Genomic DNA, 15360 nt, shown 5'->3' with positions numbered 1-15360 from the left:
TTATGAACAGTATATCGATTTATGACGGTCCTGGCATGTTACAAGGCAACAGACACGGCGGTATTTGCCAATTTTTATTTGGTTGTTGTGAATTCAAAGTCTAGGAGTGTTGTAGACGAATAATTACTATAAAAAATCATTTACTAGGTATGTAATTTAAAACTCTAAAAGATATAGCACTCATAAACCTATATTGTTTGATCACAAGTGATAAGCATACATCATCTAAGCAGTCAGTGGCTAGTGCTAGAAGCAAAAAAAAAAAGCAGTCTATGTCTTCACTTAGTGTTCCTTCTTGTTAAACAGCACCGGCAGATGGTCTCAAACATGCAATACCAGTCACAGAGGATCTGAATCAAAGCCCCGTGTTCTCTAAAATATGGCCAATACCTACTCCAGCTGTGTCCAATCTAAAAAACAGGAATAAGAAACCCACCAAAATCAAACTATTGATTGACAGTTGCAACAGTCATCCAAAAACTATTAGGTGCTGAGGATTTCTACTCGAATCTGAATAACTTGGGATTGGTTCATGATGTTGTTCTTTTCTATGAACAGCGAACAGCACATCCAGTTAACTCATTTGCTCCCAATAACGGGTAAATACGTTCTTTTTTAATGTTGTAAGTGTCCCAAAGACGTATTTATACGTTTTATTGTTTTTTTTGTTTTTTTTGTATTTTTATGCTAGAGCATACAGAAGGCTTTGATGCAGTCTCAACTGCAAAGAACGGTTGCAGAAATGGTAGTTATTACACAAACGGCCAGCAGGTGGCAGCAGAGCAAAGGAGATCAACCAGAGCCATGTAGAAAAAAAGCTAAATAACTTTGAATGTTAAATAGATTTGTGAGAACTGATGAAACTTAGCTCTCTTCTAATGTTAATTGCTGCAGAACGGAAACAGATAGAAACATACTTTTTTTTCCTGATGAAAGAAGAGACTTTAATCTTTCGTTTGATAGGTTCCATGCCTTTATAGCAGTTGAACACAATATTTTGTGGGCCTTGCAAAATCAGTCAAAATTCAGTCAAACGGCCGGGAGCGAACAGGATTGCTTCTGTGAAAATGGCTGAGAGTCAATGAGTTAATATTTTGATGCTGGCTGAATGATGTCCAGTGAAGTGTGCTGACTGCATTAAGACCCAAATTTCCTTGAAAATTCAGGTTAATCTCCACATTTTATGAGTTTAAGGGTATTTGACTTCATCACGATCAGCAAAACTAATCTCAACTTTATGACTGTGCTGCACGCAATCTGTCATCACCCACATTGTAAATGGTCTGCATATTCTGGGGTACCCGTTTGACATCGACTTAGTGCTGTCGCATGGTCATGTTTGTCACAGTCGTTTTTTTTTTTGCTTGAAACGTACGTCTCGTGATTGTGCTAACGCAGATCACTCTATAGTCTGGGCCAAGGCTTGTGGCTGCCTGTCAGCAAGAGCTTCGTGGTGCCGCCGGTGGAGCTGTCCATCAATCCTATCGCCAGCTGTAAGACAGACGTGCTGGTGACCGAAGACCCGGGAGAGGTCAGGTGAGTCGGAACCGTCAAATTTACTCAAACTTTAAAAGAATTTGAACAAATTGCAATAGGGATCGGCACAAAGATGTACGTCTTCAATGGAGTCCTTTGTATAACCCCATAATTTAATTCTTTGAAAATGCTTTAACGATGTGCAGAAAAATATGCAGAATCAACATTTTTGTTATTAATATTTCATTAATCAGAACCCTTGGTGCACCACTTTCTTCCATGAGGCTTTTGCACATTGATTTCAGTTCTGATTCTGTTTATTAGTTGATTACAGTATTAAAAACAAATACTAGACAAATATTGTATATACAAGCAACATTTTGCTACAGCTAATTGCTGCGTTAAATTTAAAAAAATATTGCCATTCATAGTCAACATTTTTTGGTCATTATTATATTTTTCTCCTTAGCTTATGGTGGTTTAAAGTCTGAAAGGTGAATCTTAAAGCATTTAAAATACAATTTAAAAAAAAGACATCAACATCATCATCATCATCCTTAGCATGCATATGTCCACAAATATGCTCATGCGTTAATGTATTTGTGGGGCCGTAGTATCTCACCATTCCCTTTACATTACACATATTTTCTATTTATTACAGTATAAGACAAAGAGTAGCACGCATTCATCTCAGCATATGGCAGCATTCATTGCAGAGATACAAACTTGTTAAAGGCTGTTTAATACTTCCTCTGGAGTCCAGAATTCCCCCTACAGATAGAAGCAGCTGTTAAACCTGACCTTCAATGGGCTTTGCAACTATTACTTTGCATGATTATGGCTTCTATTTTGAAAAGTCGTTTGCTATTGAAAGATAAATAGCTCGAAAAATAGACACAATATAAATATTTATTTTGCCTTGGTGCATTCTTAGTTGAAGATAAAGTTGGGTGTGATGTATTACACAGTTTAAACTTTATTGTAGATGAGCTCAATCTGGAATATGAAGGTAAAGCCATTTACCAGAAAAAAATACTGTAGGCTGGGCAAGAAGCCTTTGGAATTTAGTGAAATTATATATTTTTTAATCTCATCTACCTTACTGTACGGACTGAAGATTACTTAAATAAGAGATGTGATAATATCACTTTTAAGAAACAACTACATACAATGCACAAGGACCTTTTTATTGACTTATTAAGCCCACATCAGGTAGCACCGCATTGTGATTAGTTCTTGTAAAATGGAAGATCTGTCAGACTGTCATGAATAATGCAATGCGGCTCATTATCCAAAGAATGTACCGGTATGTCCTGTGGGAGCGTTTCAATTTTGGATCTTGTGGAGATTTTACACAGTCACTGTCTGATGTTATTTATGACATGATTGTTGTGTTGATGTTGAAAGTAGGGAGTCGTGCTTTTGTCGCAGTTTCTTAAAGATGCCTATTTTACTTTGGCTTATTATTTGAATTAGACTGATTATGAATATATATCAGAAATTGGGAATTTTAATTTTTATGTATTCTAATTTCTCATTACTAATAGACAGGGCAGGAAATTAGCAGTAAACTTGCACATTTTTTTTAATGAAATGCTACAAATTGTGTTGTGTTTCCTAAATTTTGCAAGGTAATTTTGCGCAACATTACCATCAAAAGTATCAGCAAACGATCAACAATTTAAAAAAGCAGATGAAAGTTTGCAATTGTGTATCAAATGTGACAATTGTTTTTGTTTCAAAGATCCGCACTTTAATTTTAATCTACACTCTCACCAAAGTTGCAATTTTTTATTTTTTTTTCTATTTACCTGATATAATGGCAGAAATAAAACAATCAGTCACTCTGTCTCATCTATTTCTCTCTTGAGAAAACGACCCCTGTTGATTCAGGTGTTTTTGACATCTGTAGCATATATATTTTATTTTTTTTGTCAGTTGAAAGAGATACCCCCAGAGTAGCCAAAGCCGCGTGACATCCGCGTGATGAATGACTTCACTCAGTGCGATCAAGCGAGACATCAAAATGTGCCATTAGTCAGTGTGAGTGACACCAGAAACAAATACATAAATCTTACCCGCGGGATCTCAAAAAATGTGCATGCTTTCATTTTATCTGCAATCTCGCTGCGGTTTTTCATCTGCTGCTTTTACCCTCAATGCCAATGAGATTTTTGGGTGGTTGTTGTTTTTGTTTTTTTTAAGAAAATGTACAATATTCAACACCAGTCAGCATATTTGCGAGGGGCATTAATCAAGCGCAGGGGGCACACCAATAACACACTCTGTAATCACGCCGGCGCACTGCTCTAACTTTGGGCAGTATCCCTCGCTCATTCATCATCTGCACAAGCAAGAGGCATGCACGGAGATTTATAGCAGTAGTACATTAGTCACTGTTTAGTTGCAGTGAATATGCTTTGAGGTCAACTGTGCTCCAATAGAATTGATCTCATTTTGCCCACTGTTTGGAAACATCACCTGGAATAAGTCTTTGTCTCGTCGATATACTCAAGCTTTAAGTTCTTAGCAGTATTAATATATCACATATATGTCAAGTTGTGTTTATGTCTGAAAAATGAAGACCTGAGCTAAATCCATACCAGTCGGTTTGTTGCTCTCCACCATCTTGAATTAGAGCACAGTGTGTGATCCGATTGGCTTAGAGGCGCAAAGTATCATGGTCTATGTAGTTTATATTGCTGTGTTTGACGACAGTGGGTGAAAAGTAATTTTTTTTTTTATGGAGATGTGTTACGTTGGATATTGTAATTATTGTGGTAATTTTGACATTATGATATCCGGAGGTGGGCATTCCGTCAATATTGAGGTCAATCCGTCAATGATGAACGCTTGTTTTGTTGATGATTAACCAATGACAGGAAATCTAAGAAAATTGCCAGAAGTGGAGATTCACCTGTCAATCTAATTATCAATACTCGGGTCAGTACCAACGGACCTTCTCAGTCCGCCAGTGATGGACGCCCGTTTCGGTGATGAATGACGGAAACACTGACAGATGCCCACTTTGCTGAACAAGTAAATGTACTATTACCAGGTATGCTAACTTAACTTCCTCGGTTAACATTCTTCAATCATTCGCTTTTCCGGCTCTGACTCAATAATGATAGCTGGTTGTGTTGTAGAGCTCAGGTAACTACACGCCATGATAATGTTTTCTTCCTCTTGTAAGTTCTTCATTATTGCTATGTTTATGCAAATATTAGTTTAGTACTCAGTTTGTTTAATTTTCATCAGTCACGTTGTTAGACAGCTAAGGGCCACTTCGATGTGCCATTTTACATCAGGCAGGTTATTGAACAGAAAATGGGTCCTAAAAAGGCTAAATATTAATTCTGCTGGCCGCGTGCAATGTTTTTCCAGCAAGTTACTCAAAAAACGGCACAATAAGGACTATTTACATGATTTTTTCATTTTTTGAGACACTGCTCTGTATTCAAGATAAAATCTAAATTGCACAGAAAGAAAACATTACCATCATGGTGATGTAATGAACAATTGTCATTGCTTCCACCTCTATCATACCCTTTTTCTCAACTCAACTCACTCAACTTTATTTATAAAGCGCTTTAAGAACAGGCGTTGCTGTATACAAAGTGCTTGTACATAAGCAAACATCAGTTTTGCAGTAAACAAGAACAAAGCAAACATTTTGAAGTTGTCACTGTATGGCAACTTCTCCACTCGCCGCAGCTCTACTTCACTATTCCCATTTCAAAACCAGATATGACGAGATACTATAGTGGTCGGTCATTGGTTGAAAGGACAAAAATTACACATTTGCAGTCTTTACTAATCGTGTTCCTGTGTACATTCAGAACTTTGCTGCAGCATATCCTCTGTCTCTTCTAAATGAATAAATAAATGAATAAATAAATAAATGAATAAATAAATAAATACAAAAATAAATAAATTCATTTTTAGCACTTTGCGATTGCTAAAATATGAAGTCCATTACAAATAAAATGTATTATTATTATTATTATTATTATTATTATTATTATTATTATTATTATTAAATACAATCTGCCTCCCGACCGTGGCCATCATGCAGAAAAGGAAATAAGGTCGTTCTCGATAGTTGTTTTGTTCCAGCTTACGAGTTCAATGCAGCACATGTTCTTGCAATTTCAATCAATTTTTATCATCATGATGTGAAGTGAGCTGGAGTGTATACCAGCTAACTTTGTGCCAGAGGCCGAGTGCACCCTCGACTAGTTGCTGCTCAAACTGAGGTCAATAGCACTGAGCCAAGCTCATAATGCACAGTTTGAATGTCTTTAGGACCTTATCATTTCAGTAAACATATTTATTGGAACAGTTTAGGTAATGCATGATGTGATAAGATAACAAAAGAACATCCTAGCCGAGATTTTTCATTTGGACTGTCTTGAAACAGGCATATCCTGATTGATCCCGTCTATCTTCAATTCACTATGCAGGAATCCAGTTAGCATGCACCTCACAGCTGAGCCAAAGTCATTATTTTTTGGCCTGCCGCACCTTCCCTAGCCTGCGTTTTTCCTCTATATTAAGGAGTCATTTGTCAGCACGGGGAGGTCCTGGCAGAAGGAATGGATGTCACATATTGCCTTTTTGAATTTGCAAGTATCGAGAAGGCAAACAAAAAGGACAAGGTGAAGTGGTACAAAAGTAGAGTATGCATGCCGGTTGCTGTCTTGGTTACATAAACTATTTGTTTACTGTGCTAAGCATAGGTTCAACCCAGAAATGTATCGAGAGGTTTTTAGGTCATAATCTATAAATAAACACAAGTAAATGAAAAATTGCACGGTTGCTACACAATTAAGGACATCGGAGAGTTTCAAAATGCAACTTTGCACGATGCTCTCTTCTTGCTTCTGCATATTTTTTTTGTTGCAGGAGAGAGAGTAAGGGACGGCGTACTTGTCACAAAGTAATGAGATGTTCTCGGGGAAAAAGATTGGGGGAGCCGTTGGAGATTGAATTAAGGCTTTGCAGATTTGTTTAAGAAAACTCAGCATTGGATTTAACTTCAAGACTATATGTCCTAAGCATTGCAAAATGTTTTCCTCTGAGAGGTAAAGTAGAAAAAGCATACACGGGAGAAAGCAAACTAAGGCTCCCAAATATGGCAACATGCAGATTATTTAGACCTATTGGTTCTTATTAACAACCCTCACCACCAAATATTGTAGAATCTCCAGCACATTGTTTGCAGTATGGAGGCTAAAAAATGCCTAAAAGAAATTAAAGGAAAATTAAAACTGCCTTAAAAATATAATTACCGGTAAAAAAAATGAAATAACAAAATAATACAAATGGAAAAAATAAAAACAACATATATATAAAATTATAAATGCAAGCAAAAATATGATATAATAAAAATGAGATTCAAAATAAATAAATAGGTGTGGAAATAAGTACAATAAATTCTACAAATTAACTCATTCACTGCCATTGATGGAAAAAGATGTCAAATGATACATTTTTTGCTGGTCTGGCAATGAATGTGTTAATAAATAACTTAAAAAAAAAAATCAAAGTGGCCCTTGCAGCTTTCTATTTTTCTGTATGTGGCCCTCAGAGGAAAAAGTTTGGACACCCCTGCTGTACATTATATCAACATTGATTTTTACCATGTTTAACTCATTCACTGCCATTGACGGAAAAAGAGGTCAAATGATGCATTTTTTTGCTGGTCTGGCAATGAATGTGTTAAGCAACAAATGTACAAAACACAGCTTTTGTTGACAACTTCAATAATCATATAGACAACACAGTGAAAAAATGATGTGCTGCTCTCAAGCGGTTAAACAAAAGCACAACATCAAATGTAGAGTGGTATAAACTGCCAGCATGCAACATGTCAACTGTGTAATCTGTTTACTAGATGGCCACATAACGATTTCCGAGCTTAGTCGGAGCATATCAATAACACTTTGCTTCATCCTGTTAGCTGATGATGGTATCGCTAATGCTATACTGCGTTACTGAACACATCCTGTGTAGAAGAATACAAAAAGGCTGGCTTCAGAGACGTTTAGGAGGAAAATAAATACACTCTTATGTTGACAGCTGTAGGCTGAGATTGCATGACTTTTAGATCACATGCAAACTGTGCTTTCTTGCGTTACCACATACTAAACATATCAATGTCCACACTTCAGTCCGAAGTAGAGAAACAAACTACAAATGTGAAACACAGCCTCAAAGTTTTTAAATTGGAGCGGAATGGTAGCCCGCTACACCTTTGCTGTGGCCCATGAAAAATCATTAACTGATACCCTTGGAGGCAAATCTGTGTCATTGGCATAATTTGCCACCATAATAAGACTAAGGTTAAGGTGGTTCAGGGTTGTTTCACAGCCTCTTTATTCTTTTTTTTTTGCTGGTACGACAGATTTTGTAGTCGCTGTGGTTGATTCATTGTTTTCCTTGTTTGTTTGTTTTTTTTTTCATGACTTTCCATCAGTCCTCATTGCATCACAAAACAGTATCTCTTGGGTATGTTCCATACAGAATATGCATACTGTAATTTTGCTCCATCTCGTTGAACGGTCAGTTCCAAACCCTGTGTTCAGATACTCTATAGGTAACCTAAATATGAGCTGGCATATATAAGAGCCAGAAATAAGCAACAAATACTAAAACCACATTTATTGGAGCCCTCCAAACTTCTGAATACTGGAAATGCACACAAACTGGTGAGCCATTTCCAGCAGGAGTACTGATATACTGTAACTCCTCTGACCTCTTCTTAACTCATTCAAACCCCAAAACATGTATAATACGGTTTTTAATACTTTGTCCTTCACTCCCAAAAAAATATTTTTTTTAATGCAAGAGCATACAGAATGCTTTGATGCAGCTTCTGACATGAAGAGGTGGCTTAAAGCAATGGTAGTTATTACAAAAAACGGCCAGCAGGTGGCAGCAGAGTATAAGAGATCAGCCAGGGCCATGTTGCAACAAACTCTTTCTGCCAGTGTTTTCAACAGGAATGCGAATAATAATGAACTGTAGCTATATTCTAATGCTAATTGCGGAAAAATATACTTTTTTTTTCCTGATGAAAGAAGAGACTCTAATCTTTCTTTTGATAGGTTCAATGTTTTTTTTTTTATAGCAATAGAACACAATATTCTGTGGGTCTTGCAAAATCAGCCAGGAGCGAAGGGGGAATGGCTGGGAGTGCTGTCATGCTAGATTATGTTTTGTAACCACCATTTTGCATTTGACATTGTTTGTTACTATTCTCTTTCTTGCTAATGTTGGCACTTATAGTATGCCCACAGTCTTAACTGCCGCAAATACCACCGCACACGGCTAACAAACTCAATACTTCCTTCTTTTAGGGCCTATTTGCTGTTCAATAACCTGCCTGACGTTACAGGCGCACCAAAGGACCCCTTAGCTGTCTAGCAATGTGCCTGATGTTAAATAAACAAACTGAGCACTAAAGCTTGTATAAATGCAGCAATAATGAGGAATTTACAACAGCAGGAAAACATGATCATCTCCGTCTGTAGTCACTCGAGGTCGACAACATGGCCAGCTATCAATTTGGAACAGAGCCAGGAGAAATAATGCTTGGATAATTGTGTGCGAAGACGTTAGCATACCTAGTAAGAGTATAATTACTTGTTTACTGCAGGGTGCAGTCCAAGGAAAGAAGTGACGGACTGAGCAGGTTTCATTGATGGATGAAAAATCACTTCCGGCAATGCTTACTCAATTTGTCAAAGCTTCCCATCGTTCATTAATCGTCAACAAAATGGGTATTCATCATTGACAGATCGATGGACTTTCGACAGAATCCCCACCTCTGCAGTTGATTTTACCTCTCTTTATAATTATGCCTTGTTTTTGTCATGTCTTCATCAACAGAAGTTAAAAAAAAAATAGCAGCCACATGTTGATACAAGAAGTATAAAGTATAGATATATTTTCACATGTAGAAAAGGAGGTAAAAGGCAAAAGAGGTCAATCGAAAAATACTTAAAATAATACTTTAGTACAGTGTCAAATTATAATTGTTGCAATAGTTCGTCAAACAGTAGTTTGAAAACTCTTATTATGAAGTCAATATGTTGACAAGCAGTGGATATTTTCTTTTACAACTTCACCGCTTCGCACAAATTAACGGCAGTAAAAAAATATGACAGAAGACCATGAAATCCTCCCTACTCAGCAATATGTCCGTCTCGCCATCATTTACGATGTTATAACTGTTTATAGAGTCAAGTCACTCTCAGGACACTGGGTGGTCTCTGTTGCGTTATGACTTGTTGTTTCTTTACAAATAAAACATACCGGGGTCGCTCACCCCGTCATCCACTCTGACAGCAGCCATGCGACGGCCCGGTGACGGTGTACGGAGTGTAGTGTGGAATATTCAAGTGAAGCCCAACAGTTATGGTCAAAATGGCATTTTATCAGGAAGAATTTATAAAACATGTGAAATGTGATTGATTTGTCCTTTTGTTCCTTGAGACAGTTTCACGTAGTGGCTAGCACAGGGCATTATATATATATATATATATATATATATATATATATATATATATATATATATATATATATATTAGGGGTGCTAAAAAAATCGATTCGGCGATATATCGCGATACTACATCGCGCGATTCTCGAATCGATTCAATAATCGGCAGAATCGATTTTTTTATTTTTTTTTATTTTTTTTAGGATTCACACCTTGAGCATGGAAGAATGTTATATGAACGGAACATTAAGCCTTAATATTTTATTTTAATGCTGTTCAAACATGAAACAGATTACAACCTCTATAAGACTGAAATTTCAGATAAATAAATAATACATTTTCATATAAATCTTACACTCTACAAGCTTACTGATTAGTATTTTCTAAATTTGAATGAAAAAAAATCGCAACAAATGACTTATAAATTCGTATCGGGATTAATCGGTATCGAATCGAATAGTGACCTGTGAATCGTGATACGAATCGAATCGTCAGGTACTAGGCAATTCACACCCCTAATATATATATATATATATATATATATATATATATATATATATATACATATATATATATATATATATATATATATATATATATATATATATATATATTATTATTATTATTATTTTTTCTTACTTAGAAAACAAAACAAAATCAAGCCTCATTCTTTTTCATTAAGCAAGGATGCATGACTAACATCTTAATTGCACCAGAAGCTGCAAGGTTATAAGAAACTACTTCACAGACGGCGAGGGATTATGTTTAGCTGCTTAAGCATTCCTTTCCATTTGTCATTTATACTTGGAAAATATAAGGCATTTTAATGTGTTTTCAAATCCAGGGACGAAGCCATGATGTCCACATACTTCGAGACCGTTGAGGACTTGCTGGCGTCTTTCGGCCCTGTCCGTGACTGTTCCAAAGACAATGGTGGCTGCAAGAAGAATGTCAAGTGTGTGTCAGACCGACAGTTGGACTCATCTGGCTGCATGGTAAGTAGACAATGTCTGTTTTTTTTTTTTTTGTTTTTTTTAATTCTTTGGATATTAAATAATCGAAGGATACTGAATATATTACGTTTACACTACATCTGTAGTTGGCAATGGAAAGGTTTCTACAAAGAAAAGCACCATTCTGTTGTCTATAAACAAGCAATACAAGAAAACAAGAAAACCTCGTTCCCTCCATGAGAGGGTGCTGAATCGTTAATTAGTATTTATAGGTATTTTGGGACACTTTTCAAAGTCAAGACTTTTTCAAAACCTGGTGTGAAGAGAAAGGTTGATGACGAGAACAGCCAATTTAAAAAATAAAATAAAAATCATTAGATAAAACAGCATGTCTTGAATGCACAGAATGTTGCGTTTGCTCGAGAAATCAGATGTCATGATTCAACTTGACGTGCTGAAGTATGTGCAGTAGCAAGGGATGTGAGAGAAGACAAGGTCGCCAGTCTTTTTCACGTTCTGAAGAACCATTCAGAAGATTAGATGACTGTACTGAGACTATTGATCTTTGGTCTTTCAGTTGTATAACACTTTCCACCACTCAAAGCGCCTCACACTGACTTCACATTCACCTACTGATGTGAGGGCGCAGCATCAGGAGCAACTGGTGGTTCAGTATCTTGCTCAAGGACACTTTGACATGGTCACAAGGGTCGGGGATCAAACCCACAGCCTCTGAGTTGGGAGACAACCACTCTACCACTGAGTCATGCCACCATTAATATGCACTTTCTTTTGGAATACTTGAACCCCAGACACTAGCTTAAATTGAGTTTAAAAACCTTGCTCTAAATTAACTCATTTGCTCCCAAAGACGTATAAATACGTTCTATTTTAAATGTTTTATGTCTCCCAAAGACGTATTTATACGTTTTTTATTTTTATTTATTTATTTTTGTTAATGCTAAAGCATACAGAAGGCTTTGATGCAGCCTTTCAACTGTTGAATAAATGGTAGTTATTACTTATACGGCCAGCAGGTGGCAGCAGTTTCATGGATCAACCAGGACCATGACGAAAACAAGCTCACTTACTCAAAATTCTAAATAGTTTGGTGATTAATGATTAAGCTTAGCTATATTCAAATACTAATTGCTGCAAATAGAACGGAAACAAATAGAAATTTACATTTTTTTTTCCTGTTGAAAGAAAGAAGAAACTTTAATCTTTCTTTTGGTAGGTTCCACGTTTTTATAGCAATAGAACACAATTTTCAGTGGACTTTGAAAAATTAGTCAAAAATCCAGTAAAACAGCGAAGGGGGTTTGCTTCAGTGAAAATGGCTGGGAGTGAATGAGTTAACGGTAATTGTGAATGTAAACGGTTGTTTGCCTATTTATCGGATGGAGACCAGTCCAGGATGAACGCCACCTTTTGCCCAAAGTCAGCTGAATAGGCTCAAATCGACTCATGACTCCAATAAAGGACATGCACTGAAATTGAAAAGACTTACAAAGGTGTCAATTTGTGAGTTCATATTTCTGCTTTGCAATCATTTCCTATTTTGCCACTTGGGAAAAGCACATTTCCCAAATGTCTGGGAAAATCAGGATTGAGCCCCCAAGAACGCCGAGCAACAAGGCCCAAAATTGGATTCAAAATAATCTTGTTGTATTTTGCGTTTCTAGCTAACTAAATTAGTTGTGGTTTTCATCTTGGTAGAGCTAGTGGGTCACATAGCAGACTTTTCAAAACACCAGTGTGGGGTCATTGCCATTTCACAATTGCACTGTGGTTGAATGGCGACCAATCCTAGGATGTAATGTGCCTTTTTGCCCTTACTGTCACTTGGATAGGATTTACTCTGTGTAGGAAATGTGGTCCAAACACTGGACAGAATGGACTCTGTCAATGTCATATGTTGTAAACTTACATCTGAATAAGAGATCTTAAAGACCAGCAGGGAGTGAATAGTAGATAAATAAGGTAAACCCCCCCCCCAAAAAAAAAAACCATGAGGTTATGAGTTCAAAACATGTAAAGCTCTTGGCAAACATCATTCAGGAAAGGAAGAAAAGTCACATTTGATGCTGTCAGGTTCAAATCTCAAGTACACAGAGTTTTGAAAGGTCCCATAAAGTTAAAATACTTCCAAACAACCTCACACACCTCTGCAAGGCACATAAAAAAAAAAAAAAAAAATGACAAAGCCCTCCGGTCTTGAAAGATTAACTCAGAATATCAGACAGACACTGTATTTTTTTTTTTTTCTTGCTTCTCTCTTTTTCCCTGACTCGTTTGGGTGGGTGTTATTTCAACCACCCTTGTCAGAGTGGGTGCGAGCAGAGCTGTGATATGGCACACGGAGGGCTTAAAATCCATTATGGGAGTCCTTCAAGGCTGCGTGTCGCACTCAAGACATTTGGAATCCATTTGCGGGGAATTAAATTCTAGTCTGAGACAGAGCAGCAAGTTTTCAAGGTATTTCATTCTTGTCTAAGATGATATCTCATTTGTATCATTATACAGTAAGGCTTGCTAACCTTAGCTTAGCATTTAAAACCTTATCGACTTTCACTCCTTGTTTAATGAAATACTAATACCAAAATACATTTTATTAGAATAAAGAGAGATTATACTTACTGAAAGTCATGTTTGACAAAGTCCATCACACAGTTCATTGTTATTTAATTTATATTCTTGGTTGCAAGCCGTCTCGTGTTTTCAACTGTTTACAGTAAACAATGAAAATACATAATTTACTGTAATACATATTATATCAAATACACAACTCGGGTAAAGTAGATGAAGCTCCCTCTGGATTATCCAAAGAATTCTAGCATCAACATTCTAAAGTTGTATATGGAGTCCATTAGATAGCTGTTGTTGTTTCTGTTGACGGTAGAGAGGTACACATAATATTTGTGTTAAACCCTAACATAGCCAGTAGTTGTTGGAATTGTTGTTATGCCATTAATAAAAATAATATGCACTAGTTCTCATGGTGTGTAGACTACCCTTTTTTATTATTATTATTTTCAAACACCACAGTGTAGCTGTGCTCATGTTTTTGTTTACGCTGTATGCAGCTGTCATACGTGTCCTCATACTACAACATTTCGATGCCGGAGCAGATGGTGTGATATTAATGGTGCATCCCTCATCAGTTGATGTATCTTTTGGGACAGCTCAGCTACAGTTGTTTAGCCATGGATTGCAATCCATGATTTTTAGGGAATCTCGCTGTATCCAATCTCATTTTGCAGCTTATATACTACCCCAGTATTCAAAGTGTGCCGTGAAGACCAAAAGGTCTGCACAAAGAATGGCAAGGATAACAGTGTGAAGCCCAAAAAAAAACAAAAAAAACCTGCTCGGCTGCATCCGGTTTGCATAAAGACTCAGCAGGGAGGATAAATTGTGATTCCTCTCCTATGAGAAGTTTTGTCATCACCTATTACCCACAATCCCCCTGTGCGCCCTGACAGCATCAGTGTGTTTATGACTGCTCTGCTGCACTGCACATCTCATTTTCCCCTCGCTACCTTTTTGAAATTCACAGGTTTTATGTAAAAAAAAAAAAAAAAACATTGCATGAATTATTTCATCCCTGTGCGTCTGCACCTTTAGCCAGATGCTTCAAATTGGTCGATTACAGTCAACAGAGGGAAATGCATGTCGAAGTGATGTTTCAGATTGGCGTGAGAGATTCTGCTTTGATTGATATGTGCTGTACCATCCAAAAAATGCTGTTTCTCCAGAAAATGCATTTTGAAATTATTGTCGAGCTAAAACACTGAGGAAGAAATACATTGATGAATGTATACTGTATATACCGTATGGCATGTGTGAGGATTGGGATTGGCTTTAGTATTACTGTTGGAGCTTGGTGTGGCATCTAGACTGAGTATTAGTGGTTCAGTGTGGTTGTTAAATGGTGTTAGGGTAGTGGCTCTTAACTTTGTTGGCACTGGTTGGGTTCAGTACCTACCTGTATGCACACTCACTGAACCCTTCTTTATTAACAAATAAGTGTCAAATTGAATGTTTCCTATGAACTGCATGGGGAAATTACAGACTATCGAACAGATTGCCGCTCTGCATTGCTCTGCGTCCATGTTTAAAATTGTATACTGTCAATGTAATTAATATTATTCCAAAAACATGTTTTAAAAATGCATTTTAGATGCCTTTCTCATTTGCTGACCCCCACTTCCACATCCTTTAGTAATATGTTGACTGCTGCATAATTTCTACAGTCACTTATAAACCAATTACGGGACGTGTTGCTTGCCATTTGTTGTAATTAGTCATTCAAAGGAACACACACATATGTTCAGCTAAAATGTAAATCAAAAACTGCACATCATTATTTTTGTAAAGTCAGACTTTTTATGATGCAGATCTTTTGTTGGATCTCATTTCATTGTG

At 36.8% G+C, this 15360-nt stretch overlaps 1 protein-coding gene across 6 annotated transcripts in view; it reads left to right on the top strand.

The window, feature by feature from the left end:
- astn2 (astrotactin 2) overlaps positions 1-15360 on the top strand; it is a 295092-nt gene that overhangs the window by 195061 nt on the left and 84671 nt on the right. For 4 of the 6 annotated variants that reach the window (XM_077496750.1, XM_077496751.1, XM_077496746.1 and 1 more), the window contains 2 exons: positions 1399-1536; positions 10824-10974. In XM_077496750.1, coding sequence (XP_077352876.1) covers positions 1399-1536; positions 10824-10974 — 289 coding nt within the window. The remainder of the gene's footprint in view (positions 1-1398; positions 1537-10823; positions 10975-15360) is intronic. The other 2 variants (XM_077496747.1, XM_077496748.1) reach the window with 2 other exon arrangements.

Source organism: Festucalex cinctus, chromosome 15, assembly GCF_051991245.1.
Source record: "Festucalex cinctus isolate MCC-2025b chromosome 15, RoL_Fcin_1.0, whole genome shotgun sequence".
In the NCBI taxonomy this organism is placed as follows: Eukaryota; Metazoa; Chordata; class Actinopteri; order Syngnathiformes; family Syngnathidae; genus Festucalex; species Festucalex cinctus.
The sequence above is the reverse complement of the archived record's forward strand: the minus strand, read 5'-3'. Positions and strand labels throughout refer to the sequence as shown.